This window comes from Monodelphis domestica, chromosome 7 (genome assembly GCF_027887165.1).
Source record: "Monodelphis domestica isolate mMonDom1 chromosome 7, mMonDom1.pri, whole genome shotgun sequence".
NCBI lineage: Eukaryota > Metazoa > Chordata > Mammalia > Didelphimorphia > Didelphidae > Monodelphis > Monodelphis domestica.
The window spans coordinates 233,481,844-233,498,154 of NC_077233.1; the positions used below are offsets into that span (position 1 = coordinate 233,481,844).

General features: G+C 36.6%; 1 protein-coding gene across 1 annotated transcript; it reads left to right on the forward strand.

The window, feature by feature from the left end:
* Nucleotides 1-938: 938 nt before the first annotated feature.
* ARL6IP1 (ADP ribosylation factor like GTPase 6 interacting protein 1) lies at nucleotides 939-15,286 on the forward strand. The gene is made up of 6 exons (XM_001366000.5): nucleotides 939-1,395; nucleotides 3,432-3,565; nucleotides 3,876-3,995; nucleotides 10,940-11,057; nucleotides 11,506-11,590; nucleotides 13,483-15,286. The coding sequence occupies exons 1-6, from the start codon at nucleotides 1,360-1,362 to the stop codon at nucleotides 13,599-13,601; spliced, it is 612 nt and encodes a 203-aa protein (XP_001366037.2). The 5' UTR covers nucleotides 939-1,359; the 3' UTR covers nucleotides 13,602-15,286.
* The last annotated feature ends 1,025 nt before the right edge of the window (nucleotides 15,287-16,311 follow it).

Consider the following 16,311-nt stretch of genomic DNA (forward strand, 5'->3'; position numbering starts at 1 on the left):
TTTCGCCCAATAACTTACACAAATGTTTAAATATGTTTCTTGCACATTGAAAGCTGCCCTACCTAGAATAATCTACAATGTTACTATACTGTATATGCCTTCTCTTGCCCTCAGCAGTTGAACAATACAGTCTACTCATATGAAGAATCACTACGTTTTGGAGAAAGTTTTACTTTCTCTTCCAGTAAGGGTTTTATTTGTATTTCCCAATTCTAAATCCAAATGTCCATAATAATTTAAAAGGGAGGTGATGTTTGCTTCTTACAAATGTGACTAGGAAATTTCTAAAATAAAAATGTATGCCACTTAGGGACAGCTATGTGGCCCAGTGGATGCAGCACTAGATCTGCAGCGTGGAAGACGAGTTCAAAAACCTCAAATACTTGCTGTGTGACCAATTAACCTGTCAAGCCTGTTTCCTCAAATGTAAAATGGTGCACTTTGTGGTTGCTAACAAAATACAGAGCTCCTTTCAAACTTAAAGTCACTATATAAATGTGAGTCATTACTATGTGGGGAACAAAAACCACATAAATGTCTATCCCACTTCTTAGATCTTTCATTTTCTTTTCTTGCGCCTTTGGAACAGCTGAAGACAGAAGCAGCAATCACAAAGGGAGGGAGGTGAAGTGTTCAAAGTCACTGACCATTATATTGATGGCCCTAATCCCCGTACCCGAGCTCGATGAAACGTTCCCAAAGGCCAGCTTATCCATTTAAAAATCAAAGACCAGCCCTACCCCGCCCCAACCTAAGGCTGCTCTTCATTCACGGCGTTTTGCAACCAAAGAATGAAATAAGTCAGGAAGTTCCCTTGCGGCAAAGGGCAGAGAAACTAGAGCCAAGTAGGGTACTTATTGCCTGTACAGTGAAAACTGATGGGGGAAAAAAAGGAGCCTGCGCAACCTTCTGGGTGCGCGCGCACGCACGCGCGCACGCACTCCCACCCACTCTGCACCTGTGACAGTTAAACTGCTTCCGAATCTTTAAGTGGCTGAGACTGGAGGGAAGTGGGGGGGAAGGTAAAGGATTTAGAACAGATTCGAGTGGTTATTGGTCAGGCAATCCATCTCCCCGCCCCTCAACCGTGGACTTCCTTCACATATTTCTCAGCTTCGTTTTGAAGATATGCACTGGCTGATGGTTGGCTGGTGTGAGCTTCTGCTTCGCCCGAATACTACCAATGAAAAGACCTGCTCGCAAGGCCTGTCGGGAAAAGGAGCTAGCCTATAAAAGGGCCTGGGGGCAAGGCTGTATCTCTTAAGGATCTTGCGAAGGTTCTAGTTCTTGATCCGGTTTTTTTTTCCTCTGGTAATCCAGAGGCCGCGGCCGCGGAGCCTGAGAAGCGCTACAGTGACCATGGCGGAGGGGGACAATCGCAGCAGCAACATGCTGGTGAGTGGCACGGTAGCAGAGAGAGGCCCCGGGCCTTCCTCCCGCTGAGTTCGTTTGGGCCCACGGCCAAACTTGTAATTTAGTCTCCCCAAGTCAAGGCTTGGGAGCCAGGAAAAGGATCACCCTTTTTCCTCTCTGCTCCTCTGCTGAATGTTGAGGAGGGTTGTTTGAGTTGTATTGTGATCTGCCACCAACTTCCTCAGCAAGGCCTTCTTTGGTGTGGGGGAAGGCTGAAGGCCTATTGATTAATCTTCAGGAAAAGGTCGGGGTTGAGAAGGAGAGAGCGGAGGGGGCGGGGTGATTGCATGGATATGAACAAGATGGAGGGAGGAGGGTGTCAATCCAACCTAATCGTGTCTTTCTGGGGCAGGCCTTTATTCCTTATCTGTGTTATTCTTTCCTCGACTCCTTCCGCTAAAAGCGTTATGGTTGAGTAGAAACAGAATTTTTCTCAGTTTTCTGATGAAATCCAAAGGTGAAGGCTTGCTTAAGAGAAATGAAATGGTGACTGCAAATTATTTCCTGATTTTTGGAGGAGCAGAGAAGTGCGTTCTTTTGACTGGGATTTTGTTGTAAGGCAATTATAGGCTCCCCGGGCTGGAAAAGATCTGGGCCAACGCCTTTTCAGAATGAGAAAACTCATATTTGGAGAGACTGATTGACTAGGCTCAGATTCCTAGCTCCAATGTTCTTTCCTCTATGCTCTGGCAGATCAGGTCAATTAATTGGAAAGCTTGGAGATGGAAAACCTTTGAGACTCCCATAGCAATCTCACGTAGCTCGAGAAATAGATTAGGCCTGGTAGGATTTTAGTTAAGATAAGCAGTTTTAAGATTTAGAGTTGAGATAGCATCTAATTTCATTTTGCAGAAGAGTAAGCTAAATCTCAGCAAGTTCAGTGACTTGTTTGTCTTAAGGGACATCTACAGTATTTTCCATGTGAATAATTCTTAGTAATTTTTAGAAATACCTGGGTTTCACATTAGTTTTCAGACTACAAAAAAAAATTTAGCAATATTATTTTTTCTTACATCAGCTCTGTAGTTTTCCTCTATTTTGCTTATTTTAGAGTTTTCATTTTATGAAATTTTGAGTTTCTCAGGTTCTTTCACAAACTCCAAAGGGAAATTATGTTGAGCATCAAAATTTGATGAAGTTAGACATCTATTTTTGTTATTAAAGCATATCCTTGTTTTCGATTATGTTTTTTAAAAATTGATTGACTTCTTCACAAGAAAGCTGTTTTGAAAAATTGAAGATTGTCCAGAAATACTTAAGGAATTGAAAAAGATCTTAGAGCCCCTTTTAGTACGAGAAAGGGGTTAACGTTCTATTAAAATGGTGATTTTTGTTTTAGGAACTCCTGTGATCTGAACCTAAAACTAATAATCTTTTGATAAAGTTATGTTAAGTATTTTAGCCTATCAGCCCGATGACTTTATTAATTTTTATTACTGCCTTTTATCTTTATATCATCTACATTTCCCAGTTTATCCCTTTCCTGTCTTCCCCCTAGGGAATCATCTTTTAGAACAAAGAAGGGGGGGGGGGAGTTAAACAAAACAAATCAATACATCAGAAATATCTGACATATCATACAGTGTACCACACCCAGGTATCTTCTTCTGTCTTTGTTTACATTTTCCCACCTTATTTACTTCCCCTTACTATCAATTCATGTCTTCTATCATTTTTTTCATATTATTTTCATCATTTTTAGCACAGTATTATTTCATCACATTGATATGCCACAACTTGTATAGTCAGTCTCCTATGATGAAAATCAAATTTATTTCCAGTTCTTAGTCTCTACAGAAAAGTTCTCCTATAAATATTGGGTGTGTTTGGTGTCTTTCTATCATTGACCTTTGTTGGTGCACCACTATGACTTCTTTCAAAATTAAGATTATTAACTAGTTAGAGCAGAAAATAGATACATGGCATCATAGTGCCATTAAAAAAAAATCTGTTTTCAGATAGTCTCAACTACTCTTAAGAATATTAAAATGATTATATTAAGTGTTACTTATATGCAGGCTGCAGAGACTGCCAGCCTGGAAGAACAATTACAAGGATGGGGAGAAGTGATGCTGGTAGCTGATAAAATCCTGCGATGGGAAAGAGCCTGGTTTCCACCTGCAGTCGTGGGTGTTGTTTCTTTGGTGTTCCTGTAAGTGAGCTTTGAGTTGTTATTTTGATATTTATTACTTGTATTGTTAATAAGCCTCCATTTGTTGCAATACCTTAAATCTTATGTAATATATAATCTGTAATGAATTCATTTTCTTAAGTCATCTTTTTCACGTTTCATTATGTAAACTTTGCTTTATAATGCTCTAATGCTTTTATCATGATGTATATTATAAGTAAATTGGTGTTATACTCATCTCCTAGACTTTTAAGCTCATTGAGATCTTAACTTGGGATAAAATTTCTAGTAATCTGATATTTAAATCTTGTTTTCTTTTTTCCTTTAATAGTTTGATCTACTACTTAGATCCATCTGTTCTTTCTGGCGTTTCCTGTTTTGTCATGTTTTTGTGCCTGGCTGACTACCTTGTACCCATTCTTGCTCCTAGAATATTTGGCTCTAATAAATGGTAAGTTAAGTAATACTTTAGTTAACTCAATATACTTAGCATTTGGGGAGAGGGGGGAGACTGTTGTTACATTAGTATGCCTAATTTAATTGCTAGCTTATGTGTCTAGGATGTAGAGTTCAGAGTTTAAAATTCATCAGGACAGTAGAGGAAAAATGGTAAAAAGGGGGAAAGACATTTATGGCTTGTGAAGAGGATTGCTTTTGAAAAACACAACTAAATTAAGGATATTAAAAAGTTAGTCTAAACTAACTGAATCAGTCCCTGCTTGAAGCCTAACCTCCTAAAAATGTATTGTTTGTTTCGAATATTTTCCACTTTTTAACCTGATGGAAAATGAAGTTACTGTGCTTTTCCTATTGTTAATCTAAAAACCAATTGCTTTTTCACCACAAAATCAGAACTATGAAGAAAGTTTATAAATACATGCTGTTAAATAAGAGCAGGCTACTCTGGTAAGTAAAATGAGCTACAAACTGGAGGTCAAGCAACTTGGAGTGTTAGTAATGTCTGTTACTAACAAGCTGTATGATCTCAATCACTTCTGTATAAATGGAGACTTCTCTGATTGCTTTGTTCCTATGGATCTACATTTCTCTCTTTCACTATCATATGAAATTGTGACTATACTCCTTGAAAGTCTATGGGTCAGGGGGCAGCTAGGTGGCTCAGTGGATTGAGAGCCAGGCCTAGAGAAGGGGTCAGTCCTAAGTTCAAATATGGCCTCAGACACTTCCTAGCTGTATGACCCTGGGCAAGTCATTTAACCCCCATTGCCTAGCCCTTACTGCTCTTGTGTGTTGGAACTAATACATGATATTGATTCTAAGACAGAAGGTAAGGTTTTTTTGTTGATGTTTTTAGTCTTATCTAGTTGGGGTTTTTTAGTCATTCTTTTAGCTCATTTAAAAGATTTTTTAAAATCTCTACCTAAGCTTCTAACCAAATCCATAACAAATTAATGAACATAAAAAAAAATAAGGTGAGGTTTTCAATATTGTGTTTCAGAATAAACTGAATCTCTGTTCCAGATTTTCTTAGCATTTTTTCATTTTTCTTTTTTTTAAATTAAAAAAGTTTTTCTTCCCCCTTTCCTCAACAAAAACAAATCCCTATATTGGTCATGTCTAAAAAAGTACATCTCATTCTGTACTGTGACTCCATCACCTCTCTGTCAAGGGGTATAGCATGTTTCATGCTTGGTGCTTTTTGCTTTGAGGTTGATAATTGTATTGATCCAAGTACTTAAGTTTTTCAAAGTTGTTTGCCTTTACCATATTATGTCATCCTAGATTTCTCTGCAGTTGTCCTGTTCATTCCATTCCATTTATATACTATGATTTATTTAAACATTCCCCAGCTGGTTTCCACTTGCAGTTGTGGATGTTGTTTTTAGTTCTTTATCAGTCACAAAATGAGCTCCTCTCCGTGTTGGCAAAGATGGTGGTTCCAACATGTATCCCAGCATGCTGAAGGGGGCTACTCTGTTCCCCCTGTTCCCAGTACCCAAGGACATTTTTTGTATGTCCAGTAGCACAATGACAGCTCTTCCTTCCTCTGGATCTCTAAAAGGTCTGCCGATGCTAGCTCCTCTAAATATTTTTGCATTTATGGGTCCTTTTCTTTAGCATTTTTCAGTTTTTTTTGGAGGTATAGACCTAACAGTGGTATCAGTGGGTATGAGGGTGGTATAGGTATAGTTCAACTTTCTGGGCATACTACAAATTGTTTTCCAAAATGACTGGCTTAGCAGTTTTAAATTCCTGTGTGTATGCAGAACATATACACTGCTTGTTATTATATAACCCAAAGATAAAATACTGTTTTATTTAACCCAAAGATACAAACTATTCTTTTAGCATTTATATTTCTCACTGCATTGAAATATACTTACATTTTTTGTTTTAAAAGTGTTGAACAAATTTTGTAACCACCATTCCTAAAATTTGATTACTAAGTCTGTAAAGATTTTTCTCTAAATAAAATAAAACCCTGGGGGGAAAAAATTCCTGAAATATAAACCTCCAAAAATACAAATAGCTTCATCTCAAAATCAGCTGGTACAAAAATGTCTTAACAAGTAGTCATCCTTACTTTGATTAAAGATCCAATAGAGGAATTTCACTGTATCCTGACACCATCAGCATTTTTAAGACTTTGAAATCACGCTAATTGCTGAGAAATTTTATTTTCTTGAATTTAAATCTGCATTTTTGTAAACTAGCCATTTTTCTTAGATCTTCTCGAAACTTTCTATAAGGCAACTCTTCAAGTACTACCAGAAAAAGAGATTTGATATCTTCTTTTGAGTCTTCTGGCTAAATATCCTCGTTTTCTTTACTTTCTAATATAGTATGAGCTTAAGGCCCCACACCCATTTGATTCTTCCTTCTCTGAATGCCATCTTAAAGCATTATCCCCTTAAGATTGATATCCAACTCAGTGAGACAGGAAGGAGGTACTAGGTTCAAATCCAGCCTCAAGACACGCCCTAGCTGTGTGACCCTGGACAAGAAACTTAACCCCTGTTGCCTAACCTTTACCACTCTTCTGCCTTGGAACCAAAACAAAGTATTGATTCTAAGGCAGAAGGTAAGAGTTTTAAAAAAAAATGTGATGTCCAAAATTGATCCAAGTACTCTAAATGTGATCTGACTGTAACAAAAGTACAGTGGGACTACCTCCTTCCAGATTCTAGGTCATAAAACTCTTTAAGGCAGCCTAAAATCACATTAGCATATTTAAATGTCATGTCATTTGACTTACAAGTTTGTAATCCACTAAAAGTTCCAGATATTTTTCAGACACACTTTTATAGCCATTCTTTCCCTGTTTGTATCTCTAAATTTGATTGTTTTAGCCCAAGTGCAAAATTTGATCCAATTGAGTATTTGCTGTTTTGTGGCACTCCTTTCCATGAATTTTAAATCTTCTTCTTCTTCCATCTTCTACCACTTCTCAAAATTACTTTGTTTCTATTTTGTATATGCTTATATGTGCAAAACTGTCATTGTATCCCTATCTCCTGGCACATCATAGGTACTTGGCTTGATCCCCTCCCCCATCCCAACGAAAATACTCTTGCTTTTGTGTTTCTATTTTCCTGAACACAGTAAGTCAAGTGACATAAAATTTAACTAACCATGAACTAGCCATTTTTAGATTAGAAATAGGGAGAACAATTTAAAAAGAAAAAGAAAAAAACCTGATCCATAGGGACAGCTAGATGGCTCAGTAAATATTGAGCCAGACCTGGAGATGGGGTTGTGAATTTTAATGTGGCTACAAGATACTTCCTATACTTCCTAAGTGTATGATTCCTAGAAAGGCACTTAACCCTTAGTGACTAGCCCAATATTTAGTATCCATTCCAAGATAGACAATAACCTTTTTCTTTTTTTAATATTATTTAATGTTCTTTCCCCCCCCCCCCCCCCCATCCCATAGCCAATGAACAATTCCACTGGGTTTTACATGTTATCATTGATCAAAACCTATTTCCATATTATTAATGTTTGCAATAGGGTGATCATTTAGTTTACATCCCAGTCATATCCCCAATGAACCTTGTGACCAACCAAGTGTTTTTCTTCTTGTGTTTCTGCTCCCACAGTTCTTCCTTTGAATGTGCATGGGGTTCTTTCTCATAAGTCCCTCAGAATTGTCTTGCCAGTAGAGAAGTCCATTGCATTAGATTGTACCACAGTGTATCAGTCTCTGTGTATAATGTTTTCTGGTTACTCCTCCTTTCACTCTGCATCCATTCCTGGAGGTTGTTCCAGTTCACATGGAATTCCTCCAGTTCATTGTTTCTTTGAGCACACTAGTATTACATCACCAACAGATACCACAATTTGTTCAGCCATTCCCCAATCAATGGACACCTCCTAATTTTCCAAATGTTTGCCACCACAAAGAACGCAGCTATGAATATTTTTGTGCAGGTCTTTTTCCTTATTATCTCTTTGGGGTACAAACCCAGCAGTGATATGTCTGGATCAAAGGGTAGGTAGTATTTTAAAGCCCTTTAGGCATAATTCCAAATTGCTTTCCAGAATGATTGGATCAATTTTCAACTCCAACAGCAATGTATTAGTGTCCCAATTTTGCCACATCCTTTCAAACATCGATTTCTTTCCTTTGCTTACCACAAAGAGTGCAGCTATGAATAATCTTGTACAACTCTTTTTCCTTATCTCATTGGGATATAAACCCAACAGTGCTATGGCTGGATCAAAGGGCAAGAGAGTCTTTTATTGCCCTTTGGGCATAGTTCCAAATAGCCTTCCAGAATGGCTGGATCAATTCACAACTCCACCAGCCATGCATTAATGTCCCAATTTTCCCACATCCCCTCCAGCATTTGTTACTTTCCTTTGCTGTCATGTTAACTAACATGCTAGGTGTGAGGTGGTACCTCAGAGTTGTTTTGATTTGCATTTCTCTAATTATGAGAGATTTGGAGCACCTTTTCATGTACTTATTGATAGTTTTGATTTCTTTATCTGAAAATTACCTATTCATGTCCCTTGCCCATTTATCAATTGGGGAATGGCTTGATTTTTTGTATAATTGATCTAATTCCTTATAAATTCAACCAAATAAACCTTTGTCAGAGGTTTTTGTTATAAAGATTTTTTCCCCCAGTTTGTTGTTTGCCTTCTAATTTTGGTTGCATTGATATTGTTTGTACAAAACCTTTTTAATTTAATGTAATCAAAATTATTCATTTTGTATTTTATGATATTCTCTACCTCTTGCTTGGTCTTAAATTCTTTCCTTTCCCATAGTTCTGACAGATATACTATTCTGTGTTCACCTAATGTACTTATCGTTTCTTCTTTATATTTAAGTCATTTACCCATTCTGAATTTAATTTATCTTGGTGTAGGGTGTGAGGTGTTGATCTAAACTTAATCTGTCCCTTGCTGTTTTCCAATTTTCCCAGAAATTTTTGTCAAATAATGGATTTTTGCCCCAAAAGCTGGGATCTTTGGATTTATCATACACTATCTTGCTGACAACATTTATCCCAAGCCTATTCCATTGATCCTCCCTTCTGTCTCTTAGCCAGGACCATATTATTTTGATGACCGCTGCTTTATAGTACAGTTTAAGATCTGGTTGTGCTAGGCCTCCAACCTTCACAGGTTTTTTGTTAGTTCCTTTGATATTCTTGATCTTTTGTTCCTCCAAATGAACTTTGTTATAATTTTTTCTAATTCAGGAAAAAAGTTTCTTGGTGGTTGGATAGGTATGGCACTAAATAAGAAGATAACACTTAAAAAAAAAAACCTTACCTTCCATCTTAGAGTCAATACTGTGTAATAAGCCTGATTCTCAATCCACTGAGCTACCCAGCTGCCCCAAGATAACCCTTTTTAAAAGAAAAAACAACTAACTGGTCCATAAAATTTTCCCTTGTCCATCACCCTTTTTGAAGTGTATGCCATTGATTACAAAGAATTCCGGCTGGCCTTGACATGTAAGAGGAATGTTACTGTAATTGTTAGTAACATTCCTCTTAGATGCCAAGGCCAGTAAATAATGAAACAAGTTATAAGTTGCAAGTAAAATTTCCACATTTAACAAAGAACTAAGAAAAGGTTAAATAAGAACAACTTGATTAAATTGCATTTTTAAACATTTTGCATCATTTAGGAATAGCTTCTTGGCTTGGGAATTTAATCAGAGTTGGCATCTGACATATAAATCATAGCATATTAAGTACTTCTGAGTGTGTATACTTTTTAGTGGGGCCTAAGAATAAGTAGAGTGGAAACTATGCCAATAATTTACCTTAGGTCACTTAAGAGTGTGATGATAATAATGTAAATTATAATTATGATAATGTCATAGATTTAGAGCTGGAAGAGATCTGAGACACTGTAGTCCAACCATATCATTTTCAAATGAAGAAGCAAACTTAGGGAGAGTAGGTGATTTGCCTGTGATCACTTAGATAGTAAGTTACTGAAATTAGACTTCCCAAGTCTTCTAGACTTCAAATGGAATATTCTATCCATTAAATTCAGTTTTTTTAATGTTAAATATGTATATATATTTTAAATATATAAAAATTATGTGACTTAGATAAGTGATTATATATTGTTATGATAATGATGCTGAAAACTCATATTAAATCCACAATTTGTGAAATTAATGTTTATTTAAATAACATATCAAAAGTACTATGTTCCTTGAGACCTGAAATATCAACTTATTGTATGGTTGGTGACCTTAACTGAATGCCTACTCAAAATTAAAACAAGAGCTTCCTGATTCCTTAGAAAGCAAGACAAAGGTCTCATATAATAGTGCTTTGAAGAAAACTAGGTAAACTAGGTAATCTGACAAGGCATTCTAGAGTAGGATGTCATTTATAGGAAGCAGCTTTAGTAGACCTGTTTGATTAAAATACATTGCTTGAAAAAGGAGTAATGGAATATAGGGGTGGGGGGGGGGGGGTAGGTGGGAGCCAGATTTTAGAGGCAATAGAGAATCATTGAAGATTTTGAGATGTATAAGATAGTCAACTCTAGGTTTGAGTTGAGTTGAGTTTGAGTCTTTAATTTTAAGGTTCAGTGAAAGCTTAAAAAACAGAAATAAAGATGGTCCAGTTTATATAGGCTCTCTAGGAATAAGTTTATTATCAAGATCTTCTGTGATCTCATGTAGTAGTAATGAACTTATATTAAGCCCTATCAACCACAGAGTGTTTATGTGGCTCTTAAGATTACAAAACATGATTCTGGAGCCACATAACCTACATGTATGGGATTGAATATTTTGCTTTTTTGTTGTTTGTTTGTTCTTTGCCAAATTTCATTTTAGTAGAAAGAATCTCAAAATGTAAGCTGACAAAATTATGTATATAACTTCATGTTCTATATAAAATACAAATTTGTTCACAGTCAGGGTGGGGTGGGGTGTTATTTCATTAGGACTACTGAGCAACAGCAAAGATTCCATGAAATCTGCAGCAATTTAGTGAAGACCCGGCGCAGAACTGTTGGCTGGTGGAGACGCCTCTTCACACTGAAGGAAGAAAAACCTAAAATGGTACTTGTTTTTGTTACGTTCATCTAATACATTCTGGGGGCATCATTCGTAGGCCGTGAAAGTCAGAAAATTACATTATCTGTATTTGGTTGTTTGGGGGTAATACTTCCTCTTGTAGATAAGAATATTTTCATTCCTTTTTTCTCTTTTCCTTTCCTGAAACAAAAGTAAAATACTTGTACTATGAAGTGTCTTTTGGAAAGCAGGGGTTAAATGCCTAAAAGTGCTTTGGTTTACTATTAGAAAGTCTGAATAAAAAATGAAAACAGAACAGTTATTTATAAAGTAAATTTTAGTAAGATTCCATATATACACATATGTACATCTATATCACCTAATAATTATATTCACTTTGTGGTAATAACAAAATCCTAAAGAGTTTCAATGTTTTAGGTATCCTCCCTACCTCTAGGTAACAAGGAATTCTTTTTCATTTAAACCTTTTTAGTACTTCATGACCATGATCATTTCTCTTGCTGCAGTCGCTTGGATTGGACAGCAAGTCCATAATCTTTTCCTCACCTACCTTATCGGTAAGTCTTTTTAGAAACTGAAACAAAGGGATATCCTGTCTAAAGTCCTTATCTTAAAAAAAGGAAGGAAAATGTTGCCCATATATAATTGCACATGAATAAATACAAGGTAAAAAAAATGGGGGGGGGGGCACAGAAACTAACAATTTAGGAGATTAGAATATTTCATGCAAAAGTTGACAGTAGACCAGAGTTCTGTTGTTGTTTTAAATCCTTACCTTAATCTTAGAATCAATACTGTGGCAGAAGAGGAGTAAAGGCTAGGCAATAGGGGTTAAGTGGCTTGCATCAGATCACATCACTAGGAAGTGTCTGAAGTCATATTTGAACTGAGGCCCTCCTCCTGTCCCCAGGCCTGTCTCTCAATCCACTAAGCCATCTAACTGCCCCATGGAGGAGCAAAGTTCTGAAGGAAGGAAGGAAACTGCATTCCTAAGGGGTGGAGGTAAAAAGGAAAATCATTATAGGCAGAGAGAACAGCCAATTACAAGCCATAGAGATGAGAGAGAGAACATCATGTATGTAGAAACAACAAGTAGATCAGAACATGCATACTCTAGAAGGTGTAGAGAGGGAGCAATGTTTTGTTTTGTTTTAACCCTTACCTTCTGTCTTAGAGTCAATACTGTATATTTGTTCCAAGGCAGAAGAGTGGTAAAGGCTAGGCAATGGGGGTCAAGTGACTTGCCCAGGGTCACCCAGCTGGGAAGTGTCTGAGGCCAGATTTGAACCTAGGACCTCCCATCTCTAGGTCTGGCTCTCAATCCACTGAGCTACCCAGCTGCCCCCTAGGGAGCAATGTTTTAAGAAGATTGGAAAAGTAGGATGGGCCTAACTTGTAAAGATCTTTAAATGCTATATGCTACCTCATCTCAACTGGGCCCTCATAGCAACATCTTTTTCACTTCTTGGTGAAATGGTGAGTTAAGGTACAGGTAGAAGAGGTTGGCTTTATTCAGAGATAGATGTAACTGAAATGAATGAAAAATGATATTAAGGAGTTTTGAGACTTTTTTTTTTCTGGGAAAGTGAGACAAGATACTTGGCTGAGGGTTACAGAGGAGATAGTGTGGGAAATTTGAGAGAAGAAAATGGCTTCCAGAATCATCTGGAAAGAAGTGAAAAAGATGTTGTTGCTATGAGGCCCCAGGTGAGATTTGACAACAAATCTATAGCGGGGCTAGTCATTTTAGTTGTGTGATTTCCTTCTGCTATTCAGCAGCATTATGAACAGGAATGAAGGAGTTAAATAGTGGGAGTGCTCTAGGTTTGAGGTTTGGCTAAGTTGTTAGCACTGATAGGACAAAGCAATGAGGTTCAAGAGAACAGTGCAGTTTGTGGAAAGTTTTTTTCTAATGTCCAATTCAGAGGCCAATTCCATTATTAACTTTTTTAATGTTTATATGAGGAATTCTTACCCTCCTCACAGAGCTGAGGGACTCAGGATGCAGAATGATACATATATTATTAACATATACATATGTATATGTATGTTAATATGTATATTATATGTATACACATGTATACATAATATACATATATTATTATTATATTAATATTATTAATAATATTATTATATTATATTAACATCACCAGTGTAGGAATTTGTTTTGTTTGATTAACTATGTACATTTGTTAAAAAGGGGTTTTGTTTGTTTTGCTATAGGAAAATCAATTTTTAACTGAAAAAGTAAAATTTTTAAAGAGAAAATTTTTTATTAAAAATAGGTAAGTATTTTTATAATGCTTACTCTGTGCAAGGTACTGTAAGAGTTAGAGAAAAGTGTTAATTTGTTCTTTTTATTCCATGGCAGAGATATAAAATATATATAACCATAATATGAAGCATTATTTGAGTCCTACTTCTTAACCTAAGTTCTTTTTGTTTTTAGTAACTTTCTTACTGCTACTTCCTGGACTAAACCAACATGGAATCATTTCAAAGTATGTTGGAATGGCCAAAAGAGAGATAAACAAGCTCCTCAAACAAAAGGAGAAGAAAAACGAATGACTCATCTGTTTTCATTCAGTATCATAAATGTGACACAGTGTCTTTGGGAACAGTATCTACAAAGTATGTGTACTAATGTTACAGAAGCACATTTTTACTTTTTCATTTAACTTCAGATTGGCTTCTTACTTCAAAAGAATTTGAGACTTGCCAGTTGAAAAACCCTATTTGTAGTGTCTTCGTGTAAAGTTCACCTGAATTGTATCTTCACCAATTAATATCGAGAACATGGGAAATAGTTGTCTGTGAAAGGGACCTCTCTGGACTTGTTCCTATCTCATTACCCAAGATTAACAGAACTAGCATTTTTAGGGAACTAAAACAATCCTATATAGTAGTATAGTAATTCACTAGTATAGTAATTCACTTTAATCTTTTTGAACATTCACAGTAACTTGAGTAATACAATCCACCTTAAAGTGGGAAAACTCAGGTTAAACTTTTCCTTCTAGAGAAATTGGGGTGGTCTGTGGGTGTAGAAAGTAGGTTTCACATCCTGCTTTGAAATGTTGGCTCCATGGATATGATGACCAATTTCGTCACTTCTGATGAAGAGATCAATTAGCATTAATTTTCCATTCCTATTTAGTATCATGGACAATGCCCACAGAATTACTGAAAAGCGGTTCCATAGCCTAGCTAATGGTCTGGTTAATATGTTTCCCCTACTGAACACCTTGGCCATGTGATCATTTCTGCCAAGTAGAAATCTGGCACACTATTGTCAGTCACTTTTGTGCTCTCACATGTAACTTCTATTTAGTAAATTTTTTAGAAGCTTTCTTATAGTACACTCATAGAATCCTACTGTTTTAAGATAATTATCTAAAACCTAGCCTGGAGGAGAGAGGAAAGGAAGAACTAATGAGAGAGTCACCATAAGGTAAAAACTCCGGAAATAATGGCCCACACCATTCGCCCCTAGCTCTAAGGCCAGACAGTAACACCTCTCTGTAAATTAGTCAAGCCTCACTCTGGTAGGTAATAGATCTTACGAGATAGACTTTTAAATTCCATGTCTCAGGTTAATGGTTATAAGACACTGCTATCACCATAGATTTAGTACAAAAGCAAGTGATTGCCTGTATTCTTTTCTTTGACCTCTCCATAGAGAACAAGAAGGTTATTGGTAAAAGCATGCTGGAAAGTCTGCCCCTGTAGTTTGTATGTTTTTAATTTATCCAGTATTCAAATTATATTCAGCCTTACAGCCAGAAATTGAGGTCACTTTGAATTCAAATAAAGAGATGTCTAAAGCTTAACAGCACTTCTTCTCCACCAACACCCTTTCCCCTGTGAAATATGTCAAGGAATGTTTAGAAACAGTACTTAAACTCTTATTGACTATGATGTAGTTTTGTGAATTTATTGCACTGAAATGATATTAAAATTGGGCTGTGATATTTATGTTCTAACAGTAAACTTTGTTTTCAGAATACTACTGTAGCCAAGGAGCCCATGTAGCATGATTAGTTTTATGAATGTTGTCTGATAGTATAAACCACCTAAAGAATATTGCGTTTATTTCCTCTTGTAAATAAGCCTGTCTTCATAGCTGTTTCTGTGTGTTGTACTGATGACCTCTGCAGTTTTAATCCTGAATTATTCCTTCTGTGTTTTGTGTTAAGGAAGAGGCAGGAAGAGAATAAAGAGGGAGGGGAAAGAATAAAAAAAGTTGAATTCTTCATTTGCATTCTACCATTTTTTTAAAAACAACACAGAAAATCATATAATCAAACTTATAAAAATCAGCGTATTAGCCATTTTCCTTGAATTCACTATAACATCAAGTAGAATGTAGTTTAATAGAGGGGTCTGTTTTAGACCTTATCCAAGCCAATTTATGCAACAAAGAGGATTCTGGGTTATAAAGTGGCCCCCATAGCATGATCCTTAAGGGACAGTGTTAATTTGAGGAACCAAATGGGTAAATTTAGTTTTGACATAGTGTGTAAAGGGGAGTAATGTGAATAAGCCTGAGAAAGAGGCTTAATAGGAAAGAAGCCATAGAAAGTTCCTGAGCAGTAGAACAGCATGGTTAGACTTGAGCTTAAGGATTATCTCTTCAGCAATTGTGTAGAGAGAAAAAAGGTGGCAAAGAGACCAATTGGGAGAGTGCTTTAGTAGTTCAGATGACTGGTGATTGAGGGTCATAGTTAAAGAGTGGCTATGGCATAAGTATGGAAAAGACAATGTTTTTGAGAGATTTTGAAGATTAAAAAAAAAAAACTTGGCAACAACTGGGTGGATATGGGGAGATTGGGTTGGGAATGTCAATGAGCGTAAGGAGTCAAGGATGACTTCTAGGATGTGAACTTGAGTATCTGAAAGAATGGTAAATGCCCTGCACAGAAAGGGGGAAGGATGGGTTGAGTTCTGTTTGAGTATATTAATTATAAGTCCTTATGGGACTTCCAAATGAAGTTACCTAGCAGACTAATGATGACATAGGCCTGGAACTCAGGAAAAAGATGAGGAGTGCCTATTCATCTGGTCAAGGAGATGGGTGAAGCCATGGAAGCTGATTAGATTGCCAGGGACATCTACGGAGTCGCAATAGGGGACAGTTCACCTAAAGCAATGTCACAGAAGCTTATGGAGGGGAAATTTTTCAAGAACTGATAGTGGTGTCTAGAGGTTGCATAGACATCAAAAAGGATGATGACTGAGATCATTGACTTTAGCAATGAAGAAATCATTAGTGACCTTG

Bases quoted from the DNA above. Each gene is read 5' to 3' on its own strand.
- ARL6IP1 (XM_001366000.5), top strand. From the start codon at position 1,360: ATGGCGGAGGGGGACAATCGCAGCAGCAACATGCTG. The intron at 1,396-3,431 runs GTGAGTGGCACG...ACTTATATGCAG, and splicing joins ATCGCAGCAGCAACATGCTG to GCTGCAGAGACTGCCAGCCT. The intron at 11,058-11,505 runs GTACTTGTTTTT...AAACCTTTTTAG, and splicing joins AGGAAGAAAAACCTAAAATG to TACTTCATGACCATGATCAT.